The sequence below is a fragment of the Plasmodium coatneyi genome, chromosome 9 (genome assembly GCF_001680005.1).
Source record: "Plasmodium coatneyi strain Hackeri chromosome 9, complete sequence".
Taxonomy (NCBI): Eukaryota; Apicomplexa; class Aconoidasida; order Haemosporida; family Plasmodiidae; genus Plasmodium; species Plasmodium coatneyi.
Window position 1 is genome coordinate 1,020,467 of NC_033564.1, and position 26,556 is coordinate 1,047,022.

General features: G+C 37.6%; 3 protein-coding genes across 3 annotated transcripts; all 3 read right to left on the reverse strand.

The window, feature by feature from the left end:
- Positions 1–687: 687 nt before the first annotated feature.
- Positions 688–2,116, reverse strand: PCOAH_00025470 (KIR protein; the record flags this gene model as incomplete). The annotated part of the gene is made up of 2 exons (XM_020059352.1): positions 688–1,956; positions 2,093–2,116. 2 exons carry the CDS (start codon positions 2,114–2,116, stop codon positions 688–690), a joined length of 1,293 nt encoding a protein of 430 aa, XP_019914811.1.
- A 7,096-nt stretch (positions 2,117–9,212) lies between these two features.
- Positions 9,213–14,098, reverse strand: PCOAH_00025480 (SICA antigen; the record flags this gene model as incomplete). The annotated part of the gene is made up of 8 exons (XM_020059353.1): positions 9,213–9,740; positions 10,237–10,388; positions 10,494–10,796; positions 10,955–11,954; positions 12,123–12,794; positions 12,959–13,612; positions 13,743–13,843; positions 13,993–14,098. The coding sequence occupies 8 exons, from the start codon at positions 14,096–14,098 to the stop codon at positions 9,213–9,215; spliced, it is 3,516 nt and encodes a 1,171-aa protein (XP_019915005.1).
- Positions 14,099–15,417: 1,319 nt separating this feature from the next.
- PCOAH_00025490 (SICA-like antigen) lies at positions 15,418–16,257 on the reverse strand (the record flags this gene model as incomplete). Its single annotated transcript, XM_020059354.1, has 1 exon — positions 15,418–16,257. The coding sequence occupies one exon, from the start codon at positions 16,255–16,257 to the stop codon at positions 15,418–15,420; it is 840 nt and encodes a 279-aa protein (XP_019914873.1).
- Positions 16,258–26,556: the final 10,299 nt, after the last annotated feature.

Sequence of the window (26,556 nt, forward strand, 5' to 3'; positions counted from 1 at the left end):
CATGAATTTTTTAATTTCTTTTTTCCAGGAAGAACAAACTCCCCTTCTTCCTCATACACTGTATTCTTCTAAAAAAAAGGAAAAAAGAGAGAAGTGAGGAACATTCCTCTTCTTCTTCTTTCCTTATATACACTACATTCTTCCTAAAGAAGAAGAAGAGGAAAAAGGTGGTAAGGAATGGAATTGCGCATCTTTTTCCTCCTTTTCTCATTTAACTTACCTTCCTTTTTAATTTTCTCTTTATTCTATTCGTCTCATTCTTTATATTTATATTATTTCTCCTTATTTTATTTTATTTTTTTATTTAAATGCACCCTTCCGGGTACAATTACACCCCTAAATTATCAAACAACTGGCCACACTGTTGTTCCAAAATCGAGTTTAACCCTATTCATACAACCTAAATCCTACTCTAACAACCTGCACCCTATTCTTACACCCGGAACCTTCACTCTAACACCAGGAACCCAACTATCAGACCCTCAATACTTCACTCTAATAAGCGGAACCCTACTCAAACAACTTCTACCCTACTCTGACACCCTGAATCTTCACCCTAATACCCGAAAACATATTCTCACACCCTGAACCCGACTCGAATAGCAGCAATAACCTTATTCTCACACCCCTAACAACCCACCTACCACCCTACCACCTAACAACACCACCCTAACAACCCTTCCTTCTTCATCTGGATGATGATGATGTATATGGGATGGAATATTCGGACGAATATTCCGTTGCTAGGTCGTACTCCGTTGAGTCGTCTTCCCCCTCAAAATCATTAAATTCTCTCCTAAGGGACCTTTTTCTTCTGCTCATTCTTCCATTTCCAGAGTGGTTATTCCCCTTAAGGGAGAAGAGGAAGAGGTGTGATTTATACTTGTAAAAAAAGTATGCTAAGGCAGGAAGTCCCACTGCAGCTAATGCACCAGACACAGCACCAGGTATAACAGCACTTCCACCAGCTTGGGAAGCTGTAGAACCTGGTCTTGGACTACCAGTGTTCTGGTTTCCCGTAGAACCAGTACCGGAAGAACCTGGGTTCCAGGTTCCAGTAAAACCTGGTCTTGGACTACCAGTGTTCTGGTTTCCCGTGGAACCGGTACCAGAAGAACCTGGATTCCAAGTTCCCGTGGAACCTGGTCCAGAGGATCCGGGTTTCCAGGTTCCAGTACTACCTGGACCGGAGGAACCAGGAGACTGATGTCCTGTAGAACCGGAACCCGAAGAACCGGGGTTCCACGTTCCAATAGAACCGGAACCAGAAGAATCTGGATTCCAGGTTCCAGTGGAACCGGGACCAGAAGAACCAGGGTTCATAACTTTTTTGCATGTTAATTTTGATAGTTTGTCTGGTTTACAGTATTCATCTTTCTTCCCTGCAAACCACGTACAATATAAACCATTCTTATTTGTGTCTTCGTTGCAGTGTGATGTGATAGGATCACATGCCCCCTTCAGTTTTTCTAAATGATCGTGATATGCTGTATCACATGTTTCGTCCCCTGTAGATGAATATCCTAGAATAGACAAGTAGTCTTGGGTGTAATCATACATTATTTTCCTTTGTTCGAAAGCACTTTGGTCAATACTTGGGTATAGGTTAGTGCATATATTCCCAAGAGTTGAGCTCTTTAGGTCCTTGTAAATCGAATCCATGACGGTTTGAAATGAAGTTTGGCCATTTTGACTTTTCGATACCATACCTCCCAGCCAATAATAGAATTGATAACATAACTCATCATTAAGACTATTGACCCTCATCATCTGATGTATATAACACCAAGCTTTTACAAATTTCTTAGCTTGGTCCCCTTTCCCAAGATAAGCTCCCACTCCATTCTCCGCATCCCCCACTTTGCTCTGATCTGTACAATAGTCTGAACGTCCCGTTCCCCCCGGTAATTTTCCATATAAATCTGATTTTGAAGGCAATAGAGCCAAATGGTTGGCCTATAAATATAATTGGGGAAATATATTTTACTGCATAATTCATACTACCATTTATTCTACTATTCATTAGGTATTATATATGTGTATATACACTATTAAGTTCCTTCATCCCCCCTTTTGAATAGAAGAAGTTAACCCCTAATGTGACTGTCCCCGTCATTGTTCATGTGCATGTGTATATATATAATATATATATTTTTTTTGCCTTTTTGCCTTTCCCCCCTTTTGCCTTGTATAAGGAAATTTTTGTGTTATAAAAATGTTGTGTGTTTGTGTGTGCTGTTTTTCCCCCTTTTCTTCCTTCGACATATATATATATATACATATATATATAGTATATATATATTTATATGTATATATATACCTCTTTTCCTTTCACTTATTATTTATGTAAGAATAGTAATTTTTTGCTTCTTCTTTTCTCCGTTTTTTTTTTGTTTGTGTTTTTTTTATGTTTTTGTTTTGTTTTTGATAAGTACGTTATAAAGTTGTTCATTTATATATAATATGTACATATATATATATTGTGTTATTATTTTTGAGCTAATCTTCACTCCTTCACTCCTTTTCCTTTACTTTATTTCCTTCTCTCCTTCTTTCTTTTCTTTTTTTCTTTTCCTTCTTTCCTTCTTATTCCTTCTTTCCTCCTCCTTAGCCCTTCTATCCCCATTCCTTCTTTCCTTCTTTCCTTATTCCTTATTCCTCATTCCTTCTTATTTCTCATTCCTTCTTTCCTTCATTCCTTCTTGTTCCTTCCTTCTCTTTACACCTTCCTTCTTTCTTCTTTCCTTTTTTCCTTCTTTCCTTTCCTCCTTCTTTCCTTATTCATTCTTTCCTTCCTCCTCCTTAGACCGCCTTTTTCCTTCTTTCCTCATTCTTTCTTTCCTTCTTTTAAGTGAATGTGTACACTCTAAAAAGGGAGCTTACCCTCTTTTTTTTCACTCCTTCAATCCTTTTTCCTTCCATCCTTTTTTCTTCATTCCTTTTTTTTTCACTCCTTCACTATCTTTTTTTCACCCTTTCTCTACCTTTTTTGCTTTTTTCCAAAAAGAAAAAGAAAGAAACAACCTTTCCCTTCTCGTTCCTTCCTCATTCTCTTTCCTTTCCTTACATTACATTCTGCCAAAGAAAAAAAAAAAAAAAGAACAGAGAAGGGAGAAGTAAAGAACAAGAATAACCTATCCCTTTCCTACGCATTCCATTTATTCATTTTTAACAATACATTGAGGGGAATTTTTCAGTTATGTGGTATATAGGTGAAGGAAATAAGAACGGATTCTGAGAACCTGAGAGATGGAGGGGTGCTGGGTGCATCGTTCTTACGAAAAAATGACGATAAATGCTGCTACGATATGTTCTTATGGGGGAGTGCCTCAATTTTCCCTTATTTTATTTTATTTTATATTTTATTTTTTACTTTATCATTTCCTTCAATTTGTGGTTGTCTCCCCAATATGGGGTTTTAGAAGTTGTCCCAATATGGGGGATTGTTAGGGGTTGTCCCTCCTCATAGGGAGGAAGAAAAAATCAGTGCGGCGTCCATCTGCGAATCTAAGCAGATGGACATATGCGTGCTAGCCGTCACGCCACATGGACCATGCGGAATGGGGTCACTGTGAAGCTGAACACGTAGACACATGGGTGGCGATGCATTCTGCTCTGACGATGACGTGGTGTTGCACACCACGCATGTGCCTATGTGTTCAGATGCGCAGATTGACATTGTTCCGAAAGGGCCATTGTGACGGTGACGTCTATAGCACGCATAATGTGTGCGCCTATGAAGATATTCATAAGCATGATGCGGAAAAACTGGCGCACATTTTCTAATCGAAGGAAAGTCTAATGTGATTTTTTTTTTTTTTCAAAAATTGTGGGGTAGTAAAGTTCGTTCCTACGCACAGATGCAAAAAAAATATGGCTCACTTTTTATGTTCCACTTTTAACATCTCAACTTACCTTTGCAAAAATGAAAAAAAAAATTGGCCCCCTTTAACGATAGAAAAAGGATTATTCACCCTTATCAGCAGTAACCTGTTCGTGCCTTCCTAAGGAACAGGATGACTATAATGCTATTCCGTAGTTGAAAGTGTATCTACCACAAATATATATGGGCTTCCTAACATAGGTCAACATAATTTTTTCTACTGTAGTTACCCATTTTTCTTGCGATGAAAAGAATGCACAAGGAAGGGAGGTCACGTAACCAAGTGCTCATGTACCTCGCGTCGATTAATTTGTCAATGTGCCCCGGTACTCCCTCCCCTATATATATATGTTTCATACAATGACAGGAAGAAATAAAAAAAAAAACAGGGACGACCCACAGGGACACCTATCCCTGAATATATATTCAATAATAATTAATCGGGCAAAAATTTTCACCCGAAGAAAAGAGTATTGAAGAAATGAGTTCATAATGAACTCATCCGTTATATCTATGAGATACATGCCGTGGTCTACACATTCCCCTATGAATAGTCAATAGCTATTATTGGACTAAAAAAGTGGAAAACGTTCATATGGAAAAAAAAGGTTGTCTGAACTGTTTTTTTTTGGGAGAAACAGACTTCACAGAAAGCTTTTACGGGGAGAATGTATATACTGGAATAGGGGTTCCCATACACTTATCCCTATAGAAATGAACGGTTCAAAGGAAGTATTCAAAGGGAAAATTGTATGGAGCCCCCCGGCAAAACTGTTCCTATTAATTCGTTTTACGAGAAGCTTCCCCTTTACGTATGCCTATTCTTTGGGAAGAACTGTCTACATGGGGAAAAAAAACTGTCCAAATAGGGGAAGGAAACTATCCAAAGGAATTCTGTCCACATGAAATGTTTCTAGAACTAGACACGAAACATACTACCCTATGCAGATAAGTAACCCGAATAAAAGTGCATATACGCACTTGTAATTATCCATAACAATATATATTGTCCCATGAAGGATCTGTGCTATATATATGCGCGTCATATAGATTTTTCCATAAACAGAAGGGGGAGATTCATTACACAGTGTTGTGTACTGCGGAATGGGTCCCCCTGCCCCCTTCTTTTTTCCACATTGCCTAATTTGGTGTGCAACATATCTACGTATATTTGTGCGTCCCAAATAGAGGCAATAGAAATGAACGACTAATAGTGGAATGAGCATTGCTCCAATGTTTCATTTTTGCATAAGTGAGGAGAATTAAATGGGAGAGACGGACGCTGTGTAATATGGTAAAAGTTACCCAGGAGGATCTTTAGACTTAGTTTTCTGCTTCCTAGGGCATTGTGCGAAGTCCGTACATAATGCGACCATAAAGCGCACTATTCTTATTTAGTCCCTATTTTTGGAATTCCTCTATATTTAAATGGGAGCATACATTTTTCCTGTGAAAAGTGGAAGTTATATGTTTGCACAGTGGATTAGACTCATTTATTTACTAAACCCTTTTCTACATATGTGTGCTACATGGGAAGCACTACGTGTGTTACATAGATGACACATACACATCTATAATCATTCATATATGCATTAAAATTGTATATACACATGTGAAAAAAGTGGGTACCATAAATAAAACTTATGGAAATACTAAATGTGCTGGATGCACAAAATGAAGTTGTTGTTACCACATATATGTAAAAAGGTGAGGTTCATTCTTTTTTTTTTTTTTTTTTTCGCTTCTTTTTTTTTCTGTACTTCCTATTTTGTTTTTTTCACGATTATAACTAATTAAGAAAGGAAAGGTGAAGGGCAGGGCCAAAATTCAAAGTACTGGTACAAAGTTCTGTTTCCTTGGAATATAGCGCTCACATATGTGTAGTAAAATCCGAATGGTGTAATATGAATAAGGAAATATGCACTTATTTGTTCCCTTGTGCAAAGTAAAAAGCTTTAATTCATATTTCAATACGCACAGGAGATCAGCGTGAGTCGTATGTGGGGGAAAGAGGGGGTCTGTGAAAATTATTGCAGAAAAGGGGGGAGTGCACGTACCATAGTACAGAGGAATACATATATAACTTAACATGAGTGCGTGGTAAGTAGAAGCACCCATGTAAATTCAAAGGGGAAAAGAACTCAAAAACCAACCCCGCCCTCTTCAACCCTTTCTATTCCTTAAAGGAAGGAACAAAAAGGGGGGAGGAAGAATACAATAACCTGTAAAGTATAATATTGAATTAAAGAAAAAAGGGAATAATGCTCAAAATAGTACATAATATAATGTGCATATTTTAAGGGCGAAGTGATTTATTTATAGTATACATACCGAAAAAAAGGGAGGAAAGAAGAAAAAAAAAGTAAATTATTATTACTGAAACAACAATAAATATGGAAAAAAAGAAGGTATGGTGTACACTACAAGAATTTACTATTATGGAAGGTGCGTAAAATTTTTCCTACAATACACAGAAAATTAGTACAATTATTTCTACTAGTTTTCCTTCTATTCATTTTATAGAAATGCAATGCTCATTGCATATTCAGCAACATATATATAATTAGGAAGGGATAGAATGTATGCTCTCCCTCTCTGCTGCATATATGCATGTGCATATGTGAACTGTGTACAATATATATATGTACACGTTAAAGAAAATTCTTTTAATAATTTTTCTTTGAATAACGATAAAACATTAATTCGCGGTGATCGTTGAAATTTGTTCATAGAAAGGAAGAAAATTACATTTTTCTATATGCACTATTTAGGCGGGGGGCTTGCATAAATAATAATAGTGTAATGTAACTGTGGCAAACGTATATATAAGTTCTTATAATAATTCATTCCTATAATATGGTAAGTGAGTGAGTGGGTTAGCAACGTAGGAAGGGAAGAATTGAAATTTTTCTTCCTTCCATTACTCCTCATTATATAATTTTAGTACATGATCCTTCCTACATTTCTCTTCTTTAATTATATATGCGCACATATATAATGATCTTAATGTACACATATATACGCATAACATAATATAACATATATATATGTATGTATATATGTGCAACGACTTAATACATATATATATATGTAGAAAAGTAAGCACACATTTTATAAGATATAAAATTCACATTATATATACATAAAACAACGCACAAAAAAAAAATGGCGGGGGAAAAACCGTACCTACAGGTATGTTCGTCCTTATCTTTTCTTTGAACTGTACATATATACATAAAATTTGGAATGAAATACTATAAAATATGCTTACATATAATATATATATAATGTATTAAGAGAGAAGGAGATGTATAAAATATATATATATATATATATGGGACTGCATACATATATATGTGTGTACATACATTTTGTTCATTACATTTGTAGGCTGCGGATTTGGATAAATTTCCTTCCCATATGGACGTATACACTAAATTTGATGGTGCTGATGAAAATTCCTGTGATAATAAGGATGGCGCAGCACAGGCGAAAAGTTCGTTGGAGGGAAAATTAACAAGTTATTCTACTATGAAAACTTACGCGGAAAACTTCGTAGGAGCCTATTGTAAAGCATCACAAATGAAGTTGGACCTTCAACATAGCGGCACACCGTGCCATTTCTTCTATTTTTGGCTAGCGGGTACAGTATGGAACGGGTTGAATCAGGATAATGATTTTCCTACCGTCATGAATAATATATACACAACATTGGAACAATTACGTGTTCTAAATGCATGCTCCATTATGTACACGGACAATGATAAAATTAGCAAGGACCTCTTCCTTCAAAGAAAAAACGTCCATGATTTCTCCTACAATTATAAACACATAAAAGACAAACTACAATCTCATAACAACTCCTGTGATAAAACCTACTATGACCACCTCAACGAAGCTGTTAAAGCTTATAATGCAGTCTGCACAAGTATTAGGTGGAGGGACGATACACACTGTGAAAAAATTGAAGCAACGATTGAAGGGTACGAAAAAGGGAAAATATTAGAACTGAAGTCTAAAGCGGAAACAGCTCCGAGGACCGCATCCCTTGACCTGGGTGCGGGACTTTCGGGAGATACTACAATATACAAGAATGTGCATTTCAAATTCAATTATGCCCCTACAGCAAATCCAGCACTCACCACCATATCATCCATACTAGGATTAGGAGCATTACCAATAACCACATTTGTTTTATATAAAGTACGAAGTACAACTACTATAATTAGTACTATGTATATATAGTATCTATATATAACTACATACATATATATATATATATATATATATATATATATAACACGTCCGTACACATTCCTACCTCCCTCCATTCCACCTTCTTCTTTTTCTTTCCTTTTTTATTAGTATAATCTTTTACCTTCTTGGTTTGGTAATCATTTTGGAAACAACAGTGGAAATAGCGTACGAAGAAGGAACAGAAGAGGGAAAAGATCCGTCAGACGCAACATTGATACACTCACAGAAACTTCATCTACAGATATGTCGACAACAATAGTAGGAGGCTCAACATTCGACTCAACAGATGGATCCACTATATATAAGGAACCACTAAGAAGAACAAATAGCAGGAAGGAGCAACAACCACAACAAAGACAACAACAAAGACAGACGTCAAGAAATATTAGTTATGGTCGCATGTAACACACCACATGGAACACATTGAAATGAAACACCATTGGAATGTACCTCCTCCAGGAAGGAACATGTATAAGGGCGAAGTTAAAACAATATAAAAACAGAATGACCTTCCTTCTTTCACTTTTCTTATCTTTCTTTTTTCTTTTCTTTCTTCCTTCCTCTTCCTCTACTTATTTTTTTTCTTTATTCCGTTCTCCCTACATTTGTGTATTTGAATAAGCACATAATGAAAGAATACTCCCAAAAATAGGCGCGCCAAACGGAAAAAGGTCCTGACCACCTTTCAGAAAAGTATTCTTGTATTTTAAAAAACAACAAAAAAAATTTATGAAGTTAAAAAATTTTTATAACAAAATGAATAAACATTTTTTAATTCTTCAATAAAGTAGAAATTTATCTCAAACAAATCAAAATAAAGTGAAGGAGGAAAATTTTTTTTTTTTCACTTCCACTTATATTAAATACAAATGAACGTAAACATTTTCGCGCAAAACGAAAAAAAAAAAGAGAAAAAAGGAAACATATATACTTACACCCTAAAACCCGCAATCTGGACTTTGAACCTGTTCCTTAGGAACGACTTTCGCAGGAACACCTTCCTTAGAAACAAAGCCTTCCTTCCCTAAACCCGGAATCCGAACTTTGAACTTGTTCCATAGGAACATCTTCCTTAGGAAGAAAGTCTTCCCTCCCGAAACCCGGAATCTGAACTTGGAACCTGTTCCCTAGGAACATCTTCTTTAGGAACAAAGTCTTCCTCCCTAAACACGGAATCTGAACTTGGAACCTGTTCCATAGGAACATCAACCATAGGAAGACTTTCTTCCTTACGAATTTGTTCCTTAGGAACATTTACTTCTTTTATAAATTCGCTTCCCATAAATTCTTGAACCAAAATTTCAAAAAAGTCTTCCTTCGTCGAATGCAGGTTGCCCTTTTGACATTCGTTTAAGACTTCCAAATGAATATCAATAATCATGCGGCGACCTACACCACGACGACCAACACCCCGTTTTTTTGATCTCTTCGTTCTTCCCGTTGGAGCAGATCTTGGTTGTTTTCGTTCCTTTACTAAGGTATATTCATGTGGACCATCCTGGTCGTCCACAGGATCAAGGAGTTGTTCTTCTAAGGAAGGTGGACCACGTACTTGATGAGCTCTTCTGTGACGTCGTCTTCGCTTACCGAGGGTAAAATACTGAAAGCAGAAGGTAAAAAAAAAAAAAAAGGAAATGTTTTTTTAAAAGGTGAGTGTTGTTTCTAGGAACAACAAGTACTACTTTTAAGCTAAGTGCTCAATCTTACAAACACCCCTAAAATGCGAAATCCTATACATACACCCCTAAAATGCGAAATCCTACACACATACACCCTTAAATGCAAAATCCTACACATACACCCTAAAATGTGAAATCCTATACACATACACCCCTAATTGCGAGATCCCACACACCCTTAAATGCGAAATCCTACACATACACCCCCAAAATGCGAAATCCTACATGCACACACCCCCTAAAATGCGAAATCCTACATACACACACCTAAATGCGAAATCCTACACTTCCTTACTCATTCACTCCTTTTTTTTTTTTTATTTTTTTCTTTTCTTCTAATATCCTTTTTTTTCCTTCTTCTCTTCTAATATTAATTTTCCTTTTTTTTTACATCCTTTTGTTCCTTTTTTCTTTTACCTTCCATAGCAAGTAGGTCATAGCCGAAATACCAATGAAGACAGGAATGGTAGGAAGGTATGGGGTAAGGAGTTCGGAAGGGCTGATCTTCTTAGTAAGTGGAACAGGGAAAAGGGTGCCTCCGGCACCCCCCCCTTGATCACCACCTCTTCCTACTGTTGTAACACTTCCAGATAGTGATGGTGTTGGTGATAATGCTGTTGGTGCTGCTGATGATGGTGATACTGGAGGAGGTGGGCCTTGTGGTTTGTTCCCACCTTGTTGTGGTGGTCCCTGAGGTTTGCCTGAACCAGGACCACCACCATGTTGACTACCACCAGTACCGCCACCTGATCCTTGTGCAGGAGAAGCATCAGCTGCAGCTGGAGTACCAACACCAGCAATACCACCTATACCAGGGGCACCAGGTACGACACCACCAACACCGGGCACCAAACCAGCAGCTGCACCATCATCACCACCATTACTGTCGTCAACCTTGGCACTGTGAGTATTCTCTTGGCCGGTTGCTGCTTGATCAACATTACCATTAGCAGCAGGTATATCCGGACCTTGTGCTCCTAAAAAATGAACATGGGAGATGGACGGTTAGGGGAACGTTGGAATGTCGTAGAACACGGAACATCCTAGAGTGCACCCATATGTACACTATTTAGGCTAGGAAGTGTTAGGAGCCATTTTCTTCTTTTATCTTCACTTCTATTTTTACTATTTTTACCTGGCTGAGTTGGACTACTTAAGGTAGTGGAACTTGTACCAGATGAACCATGATCAGGAGTTCCTGTGCTACCAGTACCGGAGGAACCGGGGTTAAGATTGCCTGGCCCTGAAGTATTAATAGTGGTTGCATTAATAACAGTGGTTGTTGCACCATCAGTCGTTACAGACCAAGCCCCTCGGGTGTAGCGGCTATCGTCCTGAAAACCTTTTTCTGTTGAATTAATTGGGGGTCCATCGAGGGAAAGTACAACATCACCAACAATAACACTATCTGCAGTATCAATAATGTTATCCTTACCTGGTTGTGCTGCACTTGGGTTACGTGGTGCTGCTGTTGGTTCTGCTTTAGGTGCTGGTGGTAGTGGTCCTGGTGCTTCTTCAGGGAGGTTTTCACTTCTGCCCACTGAACTACTTACTGAAGATGCTTCCGTATCCTTCGGACATATATTACTTATAGAATCCATAGCTTGCTTTACTGCCTGCTTTACTTCTTGATTCGTTACCTTACTTGGGTCCAGCATCTCTTTCATTCTGTGCCCTATTGTATTCGTGTCTGTATCCTGTATTCTGCAAGATGAATAGCCCTTATCCCTTTCACATGGTACACAATCATTACCATTCACCTTATCCTTACACCAAATACTCATCTGTCCATTTCCATTTTCGAACATTTTCTTTATTTCAGCTTCCTTTACGTCGGAACACTTTTGCTCCATTTCATCAGCGAATATATTCAATAACATACAAGAGAAAGTTCGATGGAATATGAGGTCGTCCTCAATCTTCTGTGGTTTGCTGCTTTCAGTGCCCTTTGTAATTCCATAAATATGTTTTAAACCTGCAATAATGAACAGGCAAGCCTTTTTATGAGATCCTGCAGTTGTATTACTTCCATCCTGAATATCATTACATAAATTGTCGTGCGTCTCATTATTCTTAGTTATAGCTTCAGACAAGTTCTTCAGTCTAGTCTCGACGTCCGGATCCCAAAACTTCTCCTATATACAAGAAAAAGATAGAACATATATACATATAGATATCATATATTTATATACACTATATATATACACAACATGAGGTTGCACTTCCCCAATATAAGGGCGTATAATATATGCACACTATCGATTTCTTTGTTTTTGGGAACAGCACACAATAGTGATTCTTACCGGGTCCTGTTTCTGTTCCCCGACTTTTCGGTTTTCACCCCACCTATAGTAGATACACTTTACGCGTTCACATAAAGTAGTTGCATTATTTATGGTAGTTAAAGTTTTTTGTATGTCTTTATTGTCGTTGAGCAATTTTCCCACTTCTTCCTTCATATTATTTCCGCCTTTGTCGCATGGTCCACTGTTTTTTTTCTTATTTGTCCATAGATTTCCATCCACGTTTAATGTGCACTTTAGATTTTCTTGCCTATTACATGCAAAACAGCCATTCTTCTGACCATTATCCTTATCTTTACACCAGGAGCCTATATTCTTATTTCCATTACTAAATGCTTCTTTTATTATGTTCTCATCGATAGGGCATGGTGCATGTGCCTGCAGCTTATCTGCGTATGCGTTCAGAAATATGCATGACATGGTTCGCCAAAATTGTAGATTATGTTCAGCCTTCCTCTTTTCATCTGCACTACTCTTATTTTCTTTTACCTTATTGTAAATATATTTTAATCCCCGCACAATAACCTTGCACGCCGCTCTTTCGGCTTCTGTCTTTATTTTACTTTCACTATTAGTGCCTTCGCATAATTTATCAGTATCCCCGTTATCAGCGGTCATAGCATTAGACAGTCTCCCCAATTCATTTTTGACGTCCGCATCCCAGAATGTACACTGCATAGAACGAAGGCAGGAAGAAGGAAGAACAGAACATATATGTACACTTTATAGACACGCACATAAGATTCACAGTCGTCCCCTTTTCTTTCTGTATTATGTATAAGGAGTATTATTTATTAGAATGCCCCTTACTACAATGAATAATATTGTTCCCTTACCCAGTCTTGTTTGTCATAATACCCCTTTCTATCATTAAACCAATTAGTCGCTACACAATTTGCGCGTTGACATAGGTTATTATTTATATCATTTATAGCAGTCAGAGTTGTCTTTATTTTGGTACCGCTCGTCCCATTGAGCAGCTTATCCACTTCCTGCTTTACTTTGTATTGGTTCTTGTCATTGCCTATATCACAATGGAACTTAGGTTTCCTTGTACATTCAACACAGATAGGATCACTCTGGCATGTAGGTACTGTATTTTTAATTTCTTTACTTTTAGCAAAGGCCTTTTTTATAGTGTCCTCAGTAATACCACATGGCTGACCCTCAGTTAGTTCGATCATTTTATCTGCATATGCGTTCAATAAAACGCATGCCATAGTTCGATGGAATATGAGATTATCTTCTATCTTCCTTTTCTCCTTTTCTTTGTTCTCCCCCTCTTGCGGTGTACCTCTTTCAATTTCATAAATACTCTTTAATCCTGCTGTTATATATGTACACGCCAGTCTGTTCACTTCTGTAGTTGTGCCATTTTTTCCACCAATGTTTTCACATAGTTTTTCGTCCGCCCCATTCCCATTAGCCATAGCAGTAGACAGTGGGATCAATCTCTTTTCAACATCCTTCCAATAGCCACCATCCCCAATCTAAAAGAAAAGAACAAATATGTATACATAATGGACACACAGGATTTGTGCTTATTCCTCCGCCTAATATATACAGAGTGTATTACTCATTGAATTGTACTTCACTATAGTAGGCAATAAACTAACTTACCCACTGATTCGCGTCATTTGGACTACGCTTCCTGCTGGGGAACCACTTCGTCGTTACGCATTTAACACGATTACATAGGTCACTTTCGTTACAGGGTGTGTCTAACAGATAGGAAGAGTGATAGAAAAAAAATGGAAGAATAAAAATATATATGATTATATCAAAAAATGGTACGGAAGTAATGGCAGAATGGTGATGATGGTGTACACACTTCTTCCTTTTTTCCTCTTTCCTTTCCTTTCCTTAGAACCTCTTCCTTCCTTAGACCCCTTTCTTAGACCCTTTCCGTCATCCTCCTTAGGCCCTTCCTTTCCTTCCTCCTCCTTACACCATTCTTTCCTCCTTAGAACTCTCATTTCCTTCAGACCCTTCCTTCACTTAGGAAGTACCTTCCTTCCACCAACTACACCTAACACCACCTTCCTTCCAACAACCACTAACCTAACACAACCTTCCTTCCACCTACCACCACCCTAACAACCCACCTACCACATCACAACCTAACAACCCACCTATCACACCACAACCTAACAACCCACCTACCACACCACAACCTAACAACCCACCTACCACACCACAACCTAACAACCCACCTACCACCACCCCTAACAACCTTCCTTCCACCCTTAACAACCTTCATTCAAACATCCATAACATCATGATTCTACAACTTCCTACCCTTTATTCTAACAGCCCTAAATCCGAAGTCCTATTCTCCAATTTTCCACTTATTCTCCACATACCACACCTATTTTCCACCTCATTCTTACCGCCGAACCCAGCTTCCTTTTTTTTTTTTTTTTTTTTTTTTCCCATTTTTCTCTTTTCTTTTCTATCTTCCTTTTCCCCCTTTTTTTTGTATCTCCTTCCTTTATTCCTTTCTCTATTTCTTTCTTTCCTTATTCCTTCTTTTCCCTCTTTTCCTTCTTTTCCTTCTTTTCCTTCTTTTCCTTCTTTTCCTTCTTTTCCTTCTTTTCCTTCTTTTCCTTCTTTTCCTTCTTTTCCTTCTTTTCCTTCTTTTCCTTCTTTCCTTCTTATTCCCCATTTTTTTATCTCTCTATCCTTCATCCCTTTCTTTCCATTTCCTTTCTTCCTTTTCATCTTTTTCTTTTATATTCTCCCTTCAGGAGGATAACGGAATATGGCCCACCACCCACCCCCTCCCTATTATCATTCGCCTCTCCCCTCCACATTTCCCTTCATCGCTTCCTTCCCCCCTGTCCGGTTGGACCCTCATTGTCCGGTTTGGTTTCCTTTCCCCCTTTGTTCCGGTTTCCTTCCCCCCTTGTCCAGTTCTCCCCCTTGTTCTGTTGGACCTCTTGTCCGGGTGGTCCTTGTTCGGTTCACCCCCTATCCATTTCACCCCTTGTCCAGGTTCCATTCCCTCCTTGTCCGCGTTCCTTGCCCCCCTTGTCCGGCTGGATCCCGTTGTCCGCCTTGTCCGATTCTTTTCCCCCCTTGTCAGGTTGGACCCCTGTTCAGTTCAGTTATTCTTATTGTCCGGTCCGGTTCCGTTGTCATTCTTCCTCTTAAGCCCTTCTCTTTGAACCCTTCCTTCAAGCTCCCCCTTACTCAGAACTCCACTTTCTTTTTCTTCTGTTTCCTTTTCTTCTTTAAATTCTTTAAATTTTTTCTTTTCTCTTTCGTTCTCTTTTATATAATACTTTTAATAATATTACTTACCTGGGACAGTTGGTGCTGGTACAGCCTTCGCTGCCATTTTCTCTTGAGCCTTTTGAATTTTTTCGTCCCATATTCTATTTATTTCCTTCAATACTTCCACTATACCCGCATCGACCCCTCCTTCTTGCACTTCTTTCTCAGCTTTGTCCAATACATCCTCCAACTCGTCCTTCCCTGAAGTTTTTTTCCCGGGAGGGTCAGTGGCTTCGTCTAGGGACAGGTCTTCATTGTCGATGACTTTTATTTCTAAATTCTGTAAGATTGTTTGGTCCAATGTCCCTTCTCCGCTTGGGCAAATACTAGTGTCTAGTACTTGGTCCCTTACTGTGTGCAATTTGCTCTTTCCTTTTGTTACTAGCGATAACCCAACACTATGGTCGTTTTCCCTCTCATGGCCATCTATCTCCTTCTTAATTTCCTCCCACATGAACCTGTTCCCCAATTTTAAACTTCCGAAATACACGTCCTTACAGAGTTGATTCCCCTCCCCAAGATCGTTAGTTCTCCTCATTTCTTCCCTACCATTTTTAACTGTTTCTGATACTTCCTTTAACATACAATGCTTACCTAACATGTTTAATATAGTAACTTTACCGATTAAACATCGATAATAAGAGTGTAGTTCCTTCTCTTTCGGTTTTTCATCCTCCTCTTTTCTTGGTACCCATGGGAAACTTCCTACTTTTTCCTTGCTAGGGTCTAGCTTTAATCCATCCATCCAAAGAAATATTCTTGCTAGAATTTTACATAACTCCTTTTCCGAGTGCTTCTTATCGTCCAAATTGGAACACATATCCTGATCATCCTGCCCATCATCCAGTACATTATACATCATGTCTCTGGTGTAATCCTCCAACTCATTCCATATTTTGGTCTATAAGAGTGAATTAACATAAGTACACATATATATATATATATTATATATATATGTGATATATACAGTTTTCCTCCCTTAACAACGACCCTCTAATCTTTCCTGCTCAAACACCTTGCTGTTTTCTTTTTTTTTTTTGGATGCACCCTTTACAGAGTGCACCTGGAGGGTTCCCCCCTTGTACAGTTCACCCAGTTTCCGGTTCGACCGGGGTTGTCGGATTGTCCCCCCCTTGTCCACTTCACCCCCCCCTGTCCAGTTCACCTCCCTTGTCCGGTTTCCTTCCCCCCTTGTTCAGTTGACCCCTTGTACAGTTGCTCCTTGTCCGGTTCACCCCCATCTCCGGTTCGACCGACTTGTCCGCTTCAACCAGTTTCAGGTTCGCCTCTCTGCGAGGATTTCTTCCCCTTGAGGCTATCGCCTCCTTTAATTAATTAAAGGTAGTCAGTCTGCGAGGAGCTTTTTCCTTTCAAAAACACTTATCATTTTTTAAAACTCCAGACTCTATTACTGAAACCTCAACCCAAAACACTGAAAGCTGAACCCTAAATCCTAAATCCTAAATTAATATCCTAACCAATAGTCCTACTCCTTGAATCCTAAACCCGAAATCCGAATTCTTTATATCTTTAAACCCACTCTCACACCTGCAACCCTACTCCTACACCCTAAACCCTGAATCCTAAACCAAAAGTCTTATTCTCCAATTTTCCACTTATTCTCCACACACTACACCTATTTTCCACCTTACCCTTAACCCGGAACCCAGAATCATCGTTAACCCAGGACCCACCTTACCCTTCATCCGGAACCCACCTTTACCCTTAACCCGGGACCCGCATTACCCTTAAGCTAGATCGCACCTTCCCTGATCCTTAAACCTAGAAACTTCCTTCCTTTTTTTTCTTTCGTTCCTTTCTTTCCTTTCTTTCCTTTCGTTTTTCTATCTTTCTTTTCCTTCCCTCCTTAGACCTCCTTCTTCCTCCTTAGTCCTCCTCCTTGCACCCTTCCTTCCTCCTTAGACCACCTCCTTTCATTCCTTAGACCCCTTCCTTCCACCAACCACCTAACAACCTTCCTTCCACCCGCCTTCTATGGAAGGTTACTTCCTTTCTAACCTCCATAGTGAACTCGTCCTTCCATTATATATATTTTTTTTCTTATACTATTATTATGCAACTACTCCCCCTCACACATTTAAAGAGTTCCTTACCTTAAAGTTATCCACTTCTTTGCCCATGCCTTTTGCCTTCATCCATTTTGTTAATAATGTGGTGAAAAATTGATGCTGCGCTATGGCGACTGCCGTCGCCGCCTTTGGTCCTGTTTGTTGTCTTGCCATGTTGCTGCCCCCACTCTATTCTTTAGATGGTGTTGGTTCGGTGATGACCCCTGTTTGTGACCCTATTGGGACTCCACTCCTTACATTCCTAGTACTACCACTATTATGGTTCGAAGGAAGACATAATGTTCATAGAACATTGTTCTACTGTTCTGCTGTTCTGCTGTTCTGCTGTTCTGCTGTTCTGCTGTTCTGCTGTTCTGCTCAGTGAATGTACAACCTTCCGTCCACCCTTCCCTTCCTATGTACAATTGCATTCTGTAAAGAAAAAAGAAAAGAGGGAGTTACCCGTCCTTTTTTTTTTTCTTTTCCTTTTTTTCTTTTTCAGGAAAAGATTCCTTAAACTTCCCTTCTCTCCTTCCTTATATACAACTACATTTTTCTTCATCTAAAAAAGAAGAAGAAGAAGAGGAGGAAGAAAAAAGGAGAATAACCATCCCTTCTCCTTCCTTTCCTTATACATTGTATTCTTCCTAAAGAAGAAAGGAGGAAGAAGGAGGTGGAATTGCGCATCTCTTCTTTTTTCTTCCCTTTTGTTCCTTTCTTTTTTTTCCTCTTTCTCTTTTAAAAAAAGGAAAAACGAAGGAATTATCCACTTCTTCTTTTCTCTTTTTTTTACTCCTTAAAACTTTTTTCTTTTTTCCTTTAATTCTTTTTTTTTTATTATTTTCTATTTTCCTTTTTTCCTTTTTTCCTTTTTTCTTTCATTTTTTTCCATTTACCTTTTTTTTTTTTTGCGGAAAAAATATTTTTTTTTCCTTTTTTTTTTTTTTATGTCCTTCTTTTCATTTTTTTAAAATTTTTCTTTTTTTTTTTAAGAAAAGAAAGAAAACAATTTACCCTTCTCCTTCCTTTATGCATTGCACTTTCTTAAGAAGAGAAGAAAAAGAGAGAGAAAACACAGCCATTGCCTCCTTCCTTTTCATATACATTCTACCCATGTATTGCCCTTTTTTTTGCAATTTCCTTTATGCACTACATTCTTCCTAAGGAAGAAAGAAAGGAAGAAGAGAGAAGGAATTACGTTCCTTCATTCTTTTTTTTTTTTTTTTCTTTCTTGTTTTTCTTTTTTTTTTCCTTTTAAACTTTCCTTTTTTTCTCTTCTTTAGCCAATTTCCTTTTTTTTTTTTTTTTTTCTTCTTCTTCTTTTATGAAGAATATATAAGTAAAAAAAAGAGATTAGAAAACTTTTTTTTTTTTTTTAGGGAATTTTTTTCTTTTAAAAAGTAAGTATGGAAGAATGAAAAAGAAAAAAAGAGAGTAGAATGGAATGTACAAAATCATTAACTTTAGGAAGCAGAAGGAAAAATAAATAGGAAAAGGAAAAAATAGCAAATAGTACAAATGCTGTAGCACATTATGTGTATTGTTTAATAGAAGAAAGTAAAGTATTTTTGTCATATTTTATTCCCATCTACTTATATGCTCATATGATTATGTCAAATATTTTGTAACAGGTTGTCCAAATAAATTTCCTTATCACACACATTTTCTTCCATCTCATATTGTTCGACAACCATTTTTGCCAAGGGATTAGCATCCACAATTTGGAAGCTAAACTATTTTTCTTATAGGACTATTCATATAGTTTGTTGCTTAGGTGTTGCTTCCACCTTTCGTGGATGGAACATTATCAGTAGCATGTTCTCATTTCCAGCTTATTCTGTTCCTTCCCTGCATTATTTTTTATTCCCTTTCCTTTTCTTCATTTTTTTTTTCCCCTTCTTCTTTTAGAATGAGAGGAACTTATCTAATATAAGGAACAGAATATAACGTAGAATGTTCTGTAGAATCATCATCCTCCTCCTCTTCCATTAAATCAGATTCTGAATCTACTGTTGTTGAGCCAAATGGAGAAGAATCATATTCATTCTCCTTATTTAACCTGCGTACTAATGATCTTTTTTTTCTTCTACTTTTATTATTGCTGCTTCTTCCCCCTCCACCTCCAAAGAAGGTGTCACGTAAGTCGGAAAATATAGAAGTATACTAAGAAAGGAAAGAAAAAAGATGAAAGAGAAAGGATTTAAAATATGTTCTGCATGTATATATGCACATTACTGCTCACATTGTAAGCATTGCATTTTTAAGCATTCATTTTTTTCTACATTCCATTTTTTTTTATATTTATTTTTATGCGTTCACCTTAACATTTATTCTATGCACTCTTTTTTTACATAGACAGCAAATATTAATAAGTGTTATTATGCATATTTCCTGTGTTAAGTGTACTTACCTTATATAGATAGAAAGCAAGTGCTGGTAATCCTATTGCTGCTGCCCCAGCAGCGGCACCACCACCAATAGTGGTATTGTCCATTGCGGAAGAGGCAGGAGCAGGTGGGACGAATAATTGTGGAGGTTGAGGTTGCTGTTGTTGTTGAGGTGGTGGAGGAGGGGGAGGTTGTTGTCCTGGACCTGGTCCCTCCCCTGCAGCGTTGTCACCTATACCATCTTGGACAACCGCAGAACTGGAACTGGAACTACTACTGGAGGAAGAGCTGCTACTAGAAGAAGACGCACTACTCTCATGGCCAGTACTTCCGGGCCCCGAAGAACCGGGAGACTGGTGTCCATTTGCGTCTAAGGGAGAAGTAAGAAAAGGAGGTGATTAAATTTATCCTTATTCCTTTTTCTTTTTTTTCCCTTTTTACCTTTCCTTCTTTTTTCTCTCTTTTTTTTTCCTTCTTTTCTTTCCTTTTATTCTCTATCTTCTTTCTACACCCTTCGGGTGTACTCCCCCCCCTGGTTTGGCTAAAGTAGCAGGCCATATTGTTGTTCCATAACCTAGAAACCCTTAGGTCACACACACTTAAACCTTCCTTCTAACACCCCTAACAACCCACCTACCACCGTCTAACAACCTTCCTTCTAACACCCTTAACCCTTTCTCCTAAGACCTCCTTCTGACCCACGCCTTAGACCCCCCCTTTCCTTCCTTAGATCCCTTCCTTCCCTTCCACCAACCACCCCAAACAACGGTTCTCCTTCCACCTAACACCAACCACCCCTAACAACCTTCCTTCCACCTAACACCAACCACCCCTAACAACCTTCCTTCCACCTACCACCTAACAACCTTGCTACCATCCCTAACAACCTTCCTTCCATCACCCTAAGAACCTTCCTTCCCTCCTTTAGATCCTCCTTCCTTTCCTTACTTCTCCTTAGACCCTTCCTTTTCCTCCTATCTTTTTTTTCCTTTCTTTTGTTTCTTTTTTTACCTTCTTTAAAAACTTTCTTTTTTTCTCCCCTTTAAACTTCTTTCTTTTTTTCTCCCCTTTAAACTTCTTTCTTTTTTTCCCCTTCAAATTAAACCTAGAATCTTACCTTCCTTTATTTTATTTGCCTTACCTGCTTCCAGATCGTCAGATGTTTCCATACGTGCTTGGGGGGCGGGGGGGCATGTTAGTTCCTTCGGTTTCGCGAATTCTCCGTCCTTAGTTTTCTCCACTTTAAATTTATCACAATATGGTTCTTCGGCAGTGGTTACACACTTTGAATTTAAGTCTGAATATGTTGTTTGGGCTGTCATGAAGGACCGCTTATATTCTGGAGTGCAGGTATATTTAGTAGGCTCCCCACTCTTCTCTATTTTGTTATAGTCATAATAATAGTCATGTAATATTTTAGCCTCTCCGAAACGATCCTTCAAAATATTGGGGTATATATTATTGCACTTACATTCGGATATGGAACCTATGAGCTTACCATAAATTGCCGTCATAACCATTTGGAAATGGCCTTTTGTGTGAAATTTTACCCTTACTTTATCACCTAACCAATAATAAAAAAATGGACAACGGTCATCATCTCCCAGCATATCCAACCCCTTATCCGAACATGCTAAACAGTAGTTTCTTGCTATTGTAGGGATCAACCCCCAATCTTTCCCATTGTATGATTGTAATGAATTTTTCAGTTGTTCTTCCAGTTCACTGTGGTTCTTCCATTTTCCTTGTAATGTACAACTCCTTCCTTCCCTTCCTTGGTCTAAAGCTTCGTATATTTTCTTTGAAGGTAAGTTAAATGAACCTGTCTTCCCCTACAAATATGGAATTGACAAAGAGAATGGAGCATGTGTAAAAAATGGGTATTTCTACATGTGTGTACGTTCCTTCCATATTATTATTTACTACACTATGCACATAAAATATTATATGTGCACATTGATATATATAATAGTTTATGTTGCGAAGGAAGGAAAGGGTCTAAGGAAGGAAGAAGGAGGAAGGAGTGGTCAACAGTTCCTTCAGTGTGTTCCTTACCCCTGGACTCATTGTTTATATACACATATCTTTGTACATAGAACAAAATTTCTATTAAGGTTTCCTCCCTTATTTATTCATGAAGGGAATATAAATAAATATGTTAACACTTTTTCACTTATACATTCCAAGTTGGGGAGTTCCTCAGTGGGAGATGTATATATATATATCAAACTTTTGTACTTCTTTCTTAATAAAGATGTGTAATCCTTCACTTTCCAATTATGATTACACACACTACATACGTACGTGTTAAATAATTAGGGACATTTAATTGAGGTAAGAATATGAACGGACAGGAAGAATGAACGAACAAACAAAGAATAAGAAAATAATGGATCGAAGGAGTCAAACTCCTTATGTTCAATTTGTATCTATGTATTACATTTGTGCACATTCTGTGTACATTGCGTATATGCTTGTTCATTTGGAGCATTCCATTATTATGTACACTTCTCTCTTGTTATGTATATATGCACACCTTTTTTTCTATTTGACGAAAATTTTCACATGTACTACATATTAATTAATGTTTTATTGTTATGTTTAAAGAGGAAGGTTAATTAAAAATTGTTAATACATGCACGTATTGCATAATTCAAACAAAAAAAAAGGAGCACACTCTTCCCTCCTTCCCTACGTAATATGTACACATTCATTTATATGCTCAGTGAAAAGGGCTATGTGTGCATTCACAATACAAATGAAAAAGGTAATATAATACACAGATATATATGCTCACATATTTTCTTCTCACATATTTCTTCTGTTCAAAAGAGAGAGAGTGAAAATTCTGTTTCTGCTTGTGTGCACGCACACATTCCTTATTTATTAATTCGTTTCTTCTCCTTCCTTCTTTCATTTGCTGTAATAATAATTTTCACCTTCTTCTTCCTTTTTATTCCCTTTTTATCCCTTTTCTTATAATTACACTATAAACAGTTTGAACAGAAAAAATATATATTATACTATCTGAATTGCCTTTGTTTTTTTATTTATACTATATTCCAGAACTTATTTCACACATCCTTCTCCGTCCCTCCGATAGGTATATTACAAGTAGTTTATTCATACATACACAACAACGTTGTGAACTATATGTACATCATGGGGGGGGAAGAAGCTCCCCCCCCCTTCTCTAACATTATTTCCCCATCGATTTATGTGCGCCCACCTCCCCCAGCCATCATCTTCCCCTAAGGAGAAAATCTATTACAGCACATTCCTGCCGGAGGGGGTTTATTAGTCCGTTACCTCCTGATGAACACTTAGCGAACTCCCTTCCTCCAGAGAAAGGAATCCTTCATATGAACCTGATGGGCAGAATTAGTTCCCTTAGGAAATTTCCCCCTACACTTTTTTCCCTGCAAATACTTAAATTAGGTGTGAACCTACTTTTAAAGAAATATCCTCCAATAATTCGTATACTAATCTTTCCTTAGATGGTAAATATGAGGTTTCCATAAGGGAAGGGTGAGAACATAATTCATGTGTAGGGCGGTGGGGTAGACACTCGCAGTACAGTTATAAGGAATTTTCCTTTGGAAATGTCCAACATATATATATTGCAGTGGCTGCCATGGGTGCGTACAATAATTCATTAGAGTGTTTATGTTGAACTAGGAACATTATGTTGCTAGTGCGGTGCACTATGGAACATGTATGCATGGTATATGGTCTAAGTGCCATATACCACATGGTACACAGAGGAAGCACATATATTTCCAATTTTTTCCTTCCGGAACAAGTAGCACATGTCCTACCATTATGTAATGAGTCCTAATGTTCATTGCACTTTTGGGTGCTCATAGTATACATGGATTAATATCCTAAGTATGGAACTACCGACAGGCAAAAAACACAGTGTGCATGAACTTTTGCGTAGAGCACTGTCCTCTATAGTGATTGGACCAGAAGGACCTAGAAATGTCCAACTGCTGATTAAGTACCCACGTGCAGTCCACACTTCGCAATATGTACATCAGAGTGTACAGGGAAGGCTATATATATGTGTAGGGAGTGAAAATATACTTTAAGAATAGTATAATAATGCACACAACCCTAGTAATAATGGCACATGCTCTTAATACCGCTTCCTCCGAGTGTGAATAATATTTTGCACATGGGGAAAAGAGCGTGCTCATGGCACTTACGTACCTTCATAAATAATATAGCAGCAGGAAGAATATTCCTGCCTCCCGAAGGAACTGCTGTAGTAAAGGGGACCCCTCGTACATTGCACTAATCGACTGATAAATGGTCTGTATTAGTTATGTCCTAACGGAGAGGGAGGGGGGCAATATAATTAGAAAGTATGGTAACCATAAGTAGATTCTCTCCACACATTACTATAAGGATATTCATATAAACAGTTCTATAGGATACATGTAATAAAATACGGGAGATAAGTAGTTAGCAGTGTGCGTGACCTCTTAGCATGCATGGTGTAGTACGCTGTTTCTGCATAACATTTGCACACTCAAGTTCTACTCCTATGAAATATTTTGTCCAGAAAATTCCCCACAACTATGAGCAATATGAGGCAACATGCACAGGTGTTCCTGCCACGTAAAAGGGGGGAGGGAAGGAATAATGTGCAAGTTGCCTCATATTGCAGTGATAGCAACAATTGCAGGGACCCAACATGGCACTACGTATAGATGTTGATAGTTGTACTGAATTAGGGACCTCGCCTCTCATTATCCTTCCATTTTTCTTTACATATATATATATTCACTAGTCCTTTAACTGTAGTATTTACTGACTTTGTTCAAAGGGGAAAAAAAGGCATGCGAACGAAGCAAAAAGGAAAATATATTCGTGTATACAATTTACGCGTAAACTACACTTCATTCTTCATTTATTTATTATATTTGATCATACATTATAATAAATAACTCCCTAAAGGGAATAATAACAATACGTATGTAAGATCATTCCATATATATATTCTAGGAGAATGAACGTAAAAGATAAAGGCGTGGGTAGGAACCCCCCTCTTAGGCCTCCCCTCCATTAACTTTCCTGAACCTCCCTAGTTCTTCCCCAAATATGAACTAAAAAGGAAAAAAGTAAAATTAAAAATGAGGAATATTGTAATGTATAAAATGTAATCTACATTAGAAGGAAGGGGAAGGGAGGTGTAATATAAATTATTCTTACTCATACAGCACAAATAATACAATGTACACTGTAAAAAATATTATTATGGGAAGGTGCACGTACGTTTTTTCTCTTCACACATCGTTAATACAGTTCTATGCATTACATCCCTCTTTCACTTCTTTTATAAATTCATGCCCCTTCATTAAATATATAGATGAATGTGCACATTCCATACGGAAGGAAGGAATGAATAGTATTCCACATATATATGTATGAATTGCACTACATATATGTTAATTACTACCAAATAATTTATTAAATACAAAAAAGTAAGCATAAAATTAATATAGCACACATAAAAAATATACACATCAATAAGGAAAGGTGCGACGTCCTCATGTGCACAGCGGGAATGAATGAGTTGCATAAATATTATAGGGCTATAAATAATGGTTTACAATGCAATAATATAATGCATAAATGAAAAAATGGGAATGTATATGTGAGAATGCATATTTTATGGCTCCTCCCATTTTATTATGTTCGAATATTTATTAATAGTTCATTGCAGTTGAATGGGAACATATATGATAATGATATACCTCTAATGCATGCACATGTATATGTATATATATGTTTATATAATGTGTTATCGTCCTTCGGCAGTGGAAGAGCAGTATGTATTATTAAGAATGGGAAAATTTTGAACATTCATGTTCATTCATGAAGATGGAGCAAAGGTGAATCTTCCAAATATATTCCTATAGGAATGAATATGTGTTCTCAATTCCCAACATAAATTCCATTATATATACAACAAAAGTGTACATGCACAATGCCGGATCCGGCGAAAGCAGAAGGACCACTAACGGTATGTTACCTTAATTCAGAATGAATATATGTACAGGAATCATATAATACATTATCCATAATGCATTAAATTAACGAGTATAAAATATATACATGGGAATGCATATATATACACCTGTCCAAATATACTTGTAGGATGAATATTTGAATCAATTACCTTCCTACAAGCATTTCTACAAGAAGTTCAAGGAAACCCATGCAACCTGTGATGATACGTCTTTTAAGAGAGAAGTAAAAGATGCACTGGACACCTACTCCCCCCTTAGTGCTTATGAAGGTAAAATTCTAAGCGCCTATTGTACCAAGCCTAATGGGAAACCACCAGATCCACTAAATGGTGAATGGTGTAAATTTCTGTATTATTGGATAGGGGATCTCTTATTCAGAAATGAAGAGGATGATAGTATAGTTGCGACTGCTCTCAGTTTGATCTGTTGGAATATGAAGACTACCTATCGGGAAGGAGGGCGCGAACTTATTTGTGAAACTACTGAGAAAGAACTTTTCAATAATAGAAAAACCATATTTGATTATTGGCATGACTATAGTGTTATACAGAAACTCCTAGAGAATAGTAAGTCTGAGTGTAAAGGAAAGTATAGTGACTACCTGAAAGGTATTGTTACCGCATATGAAGCTATAAATACAAATTGTACGAATCCTGAAAATAAG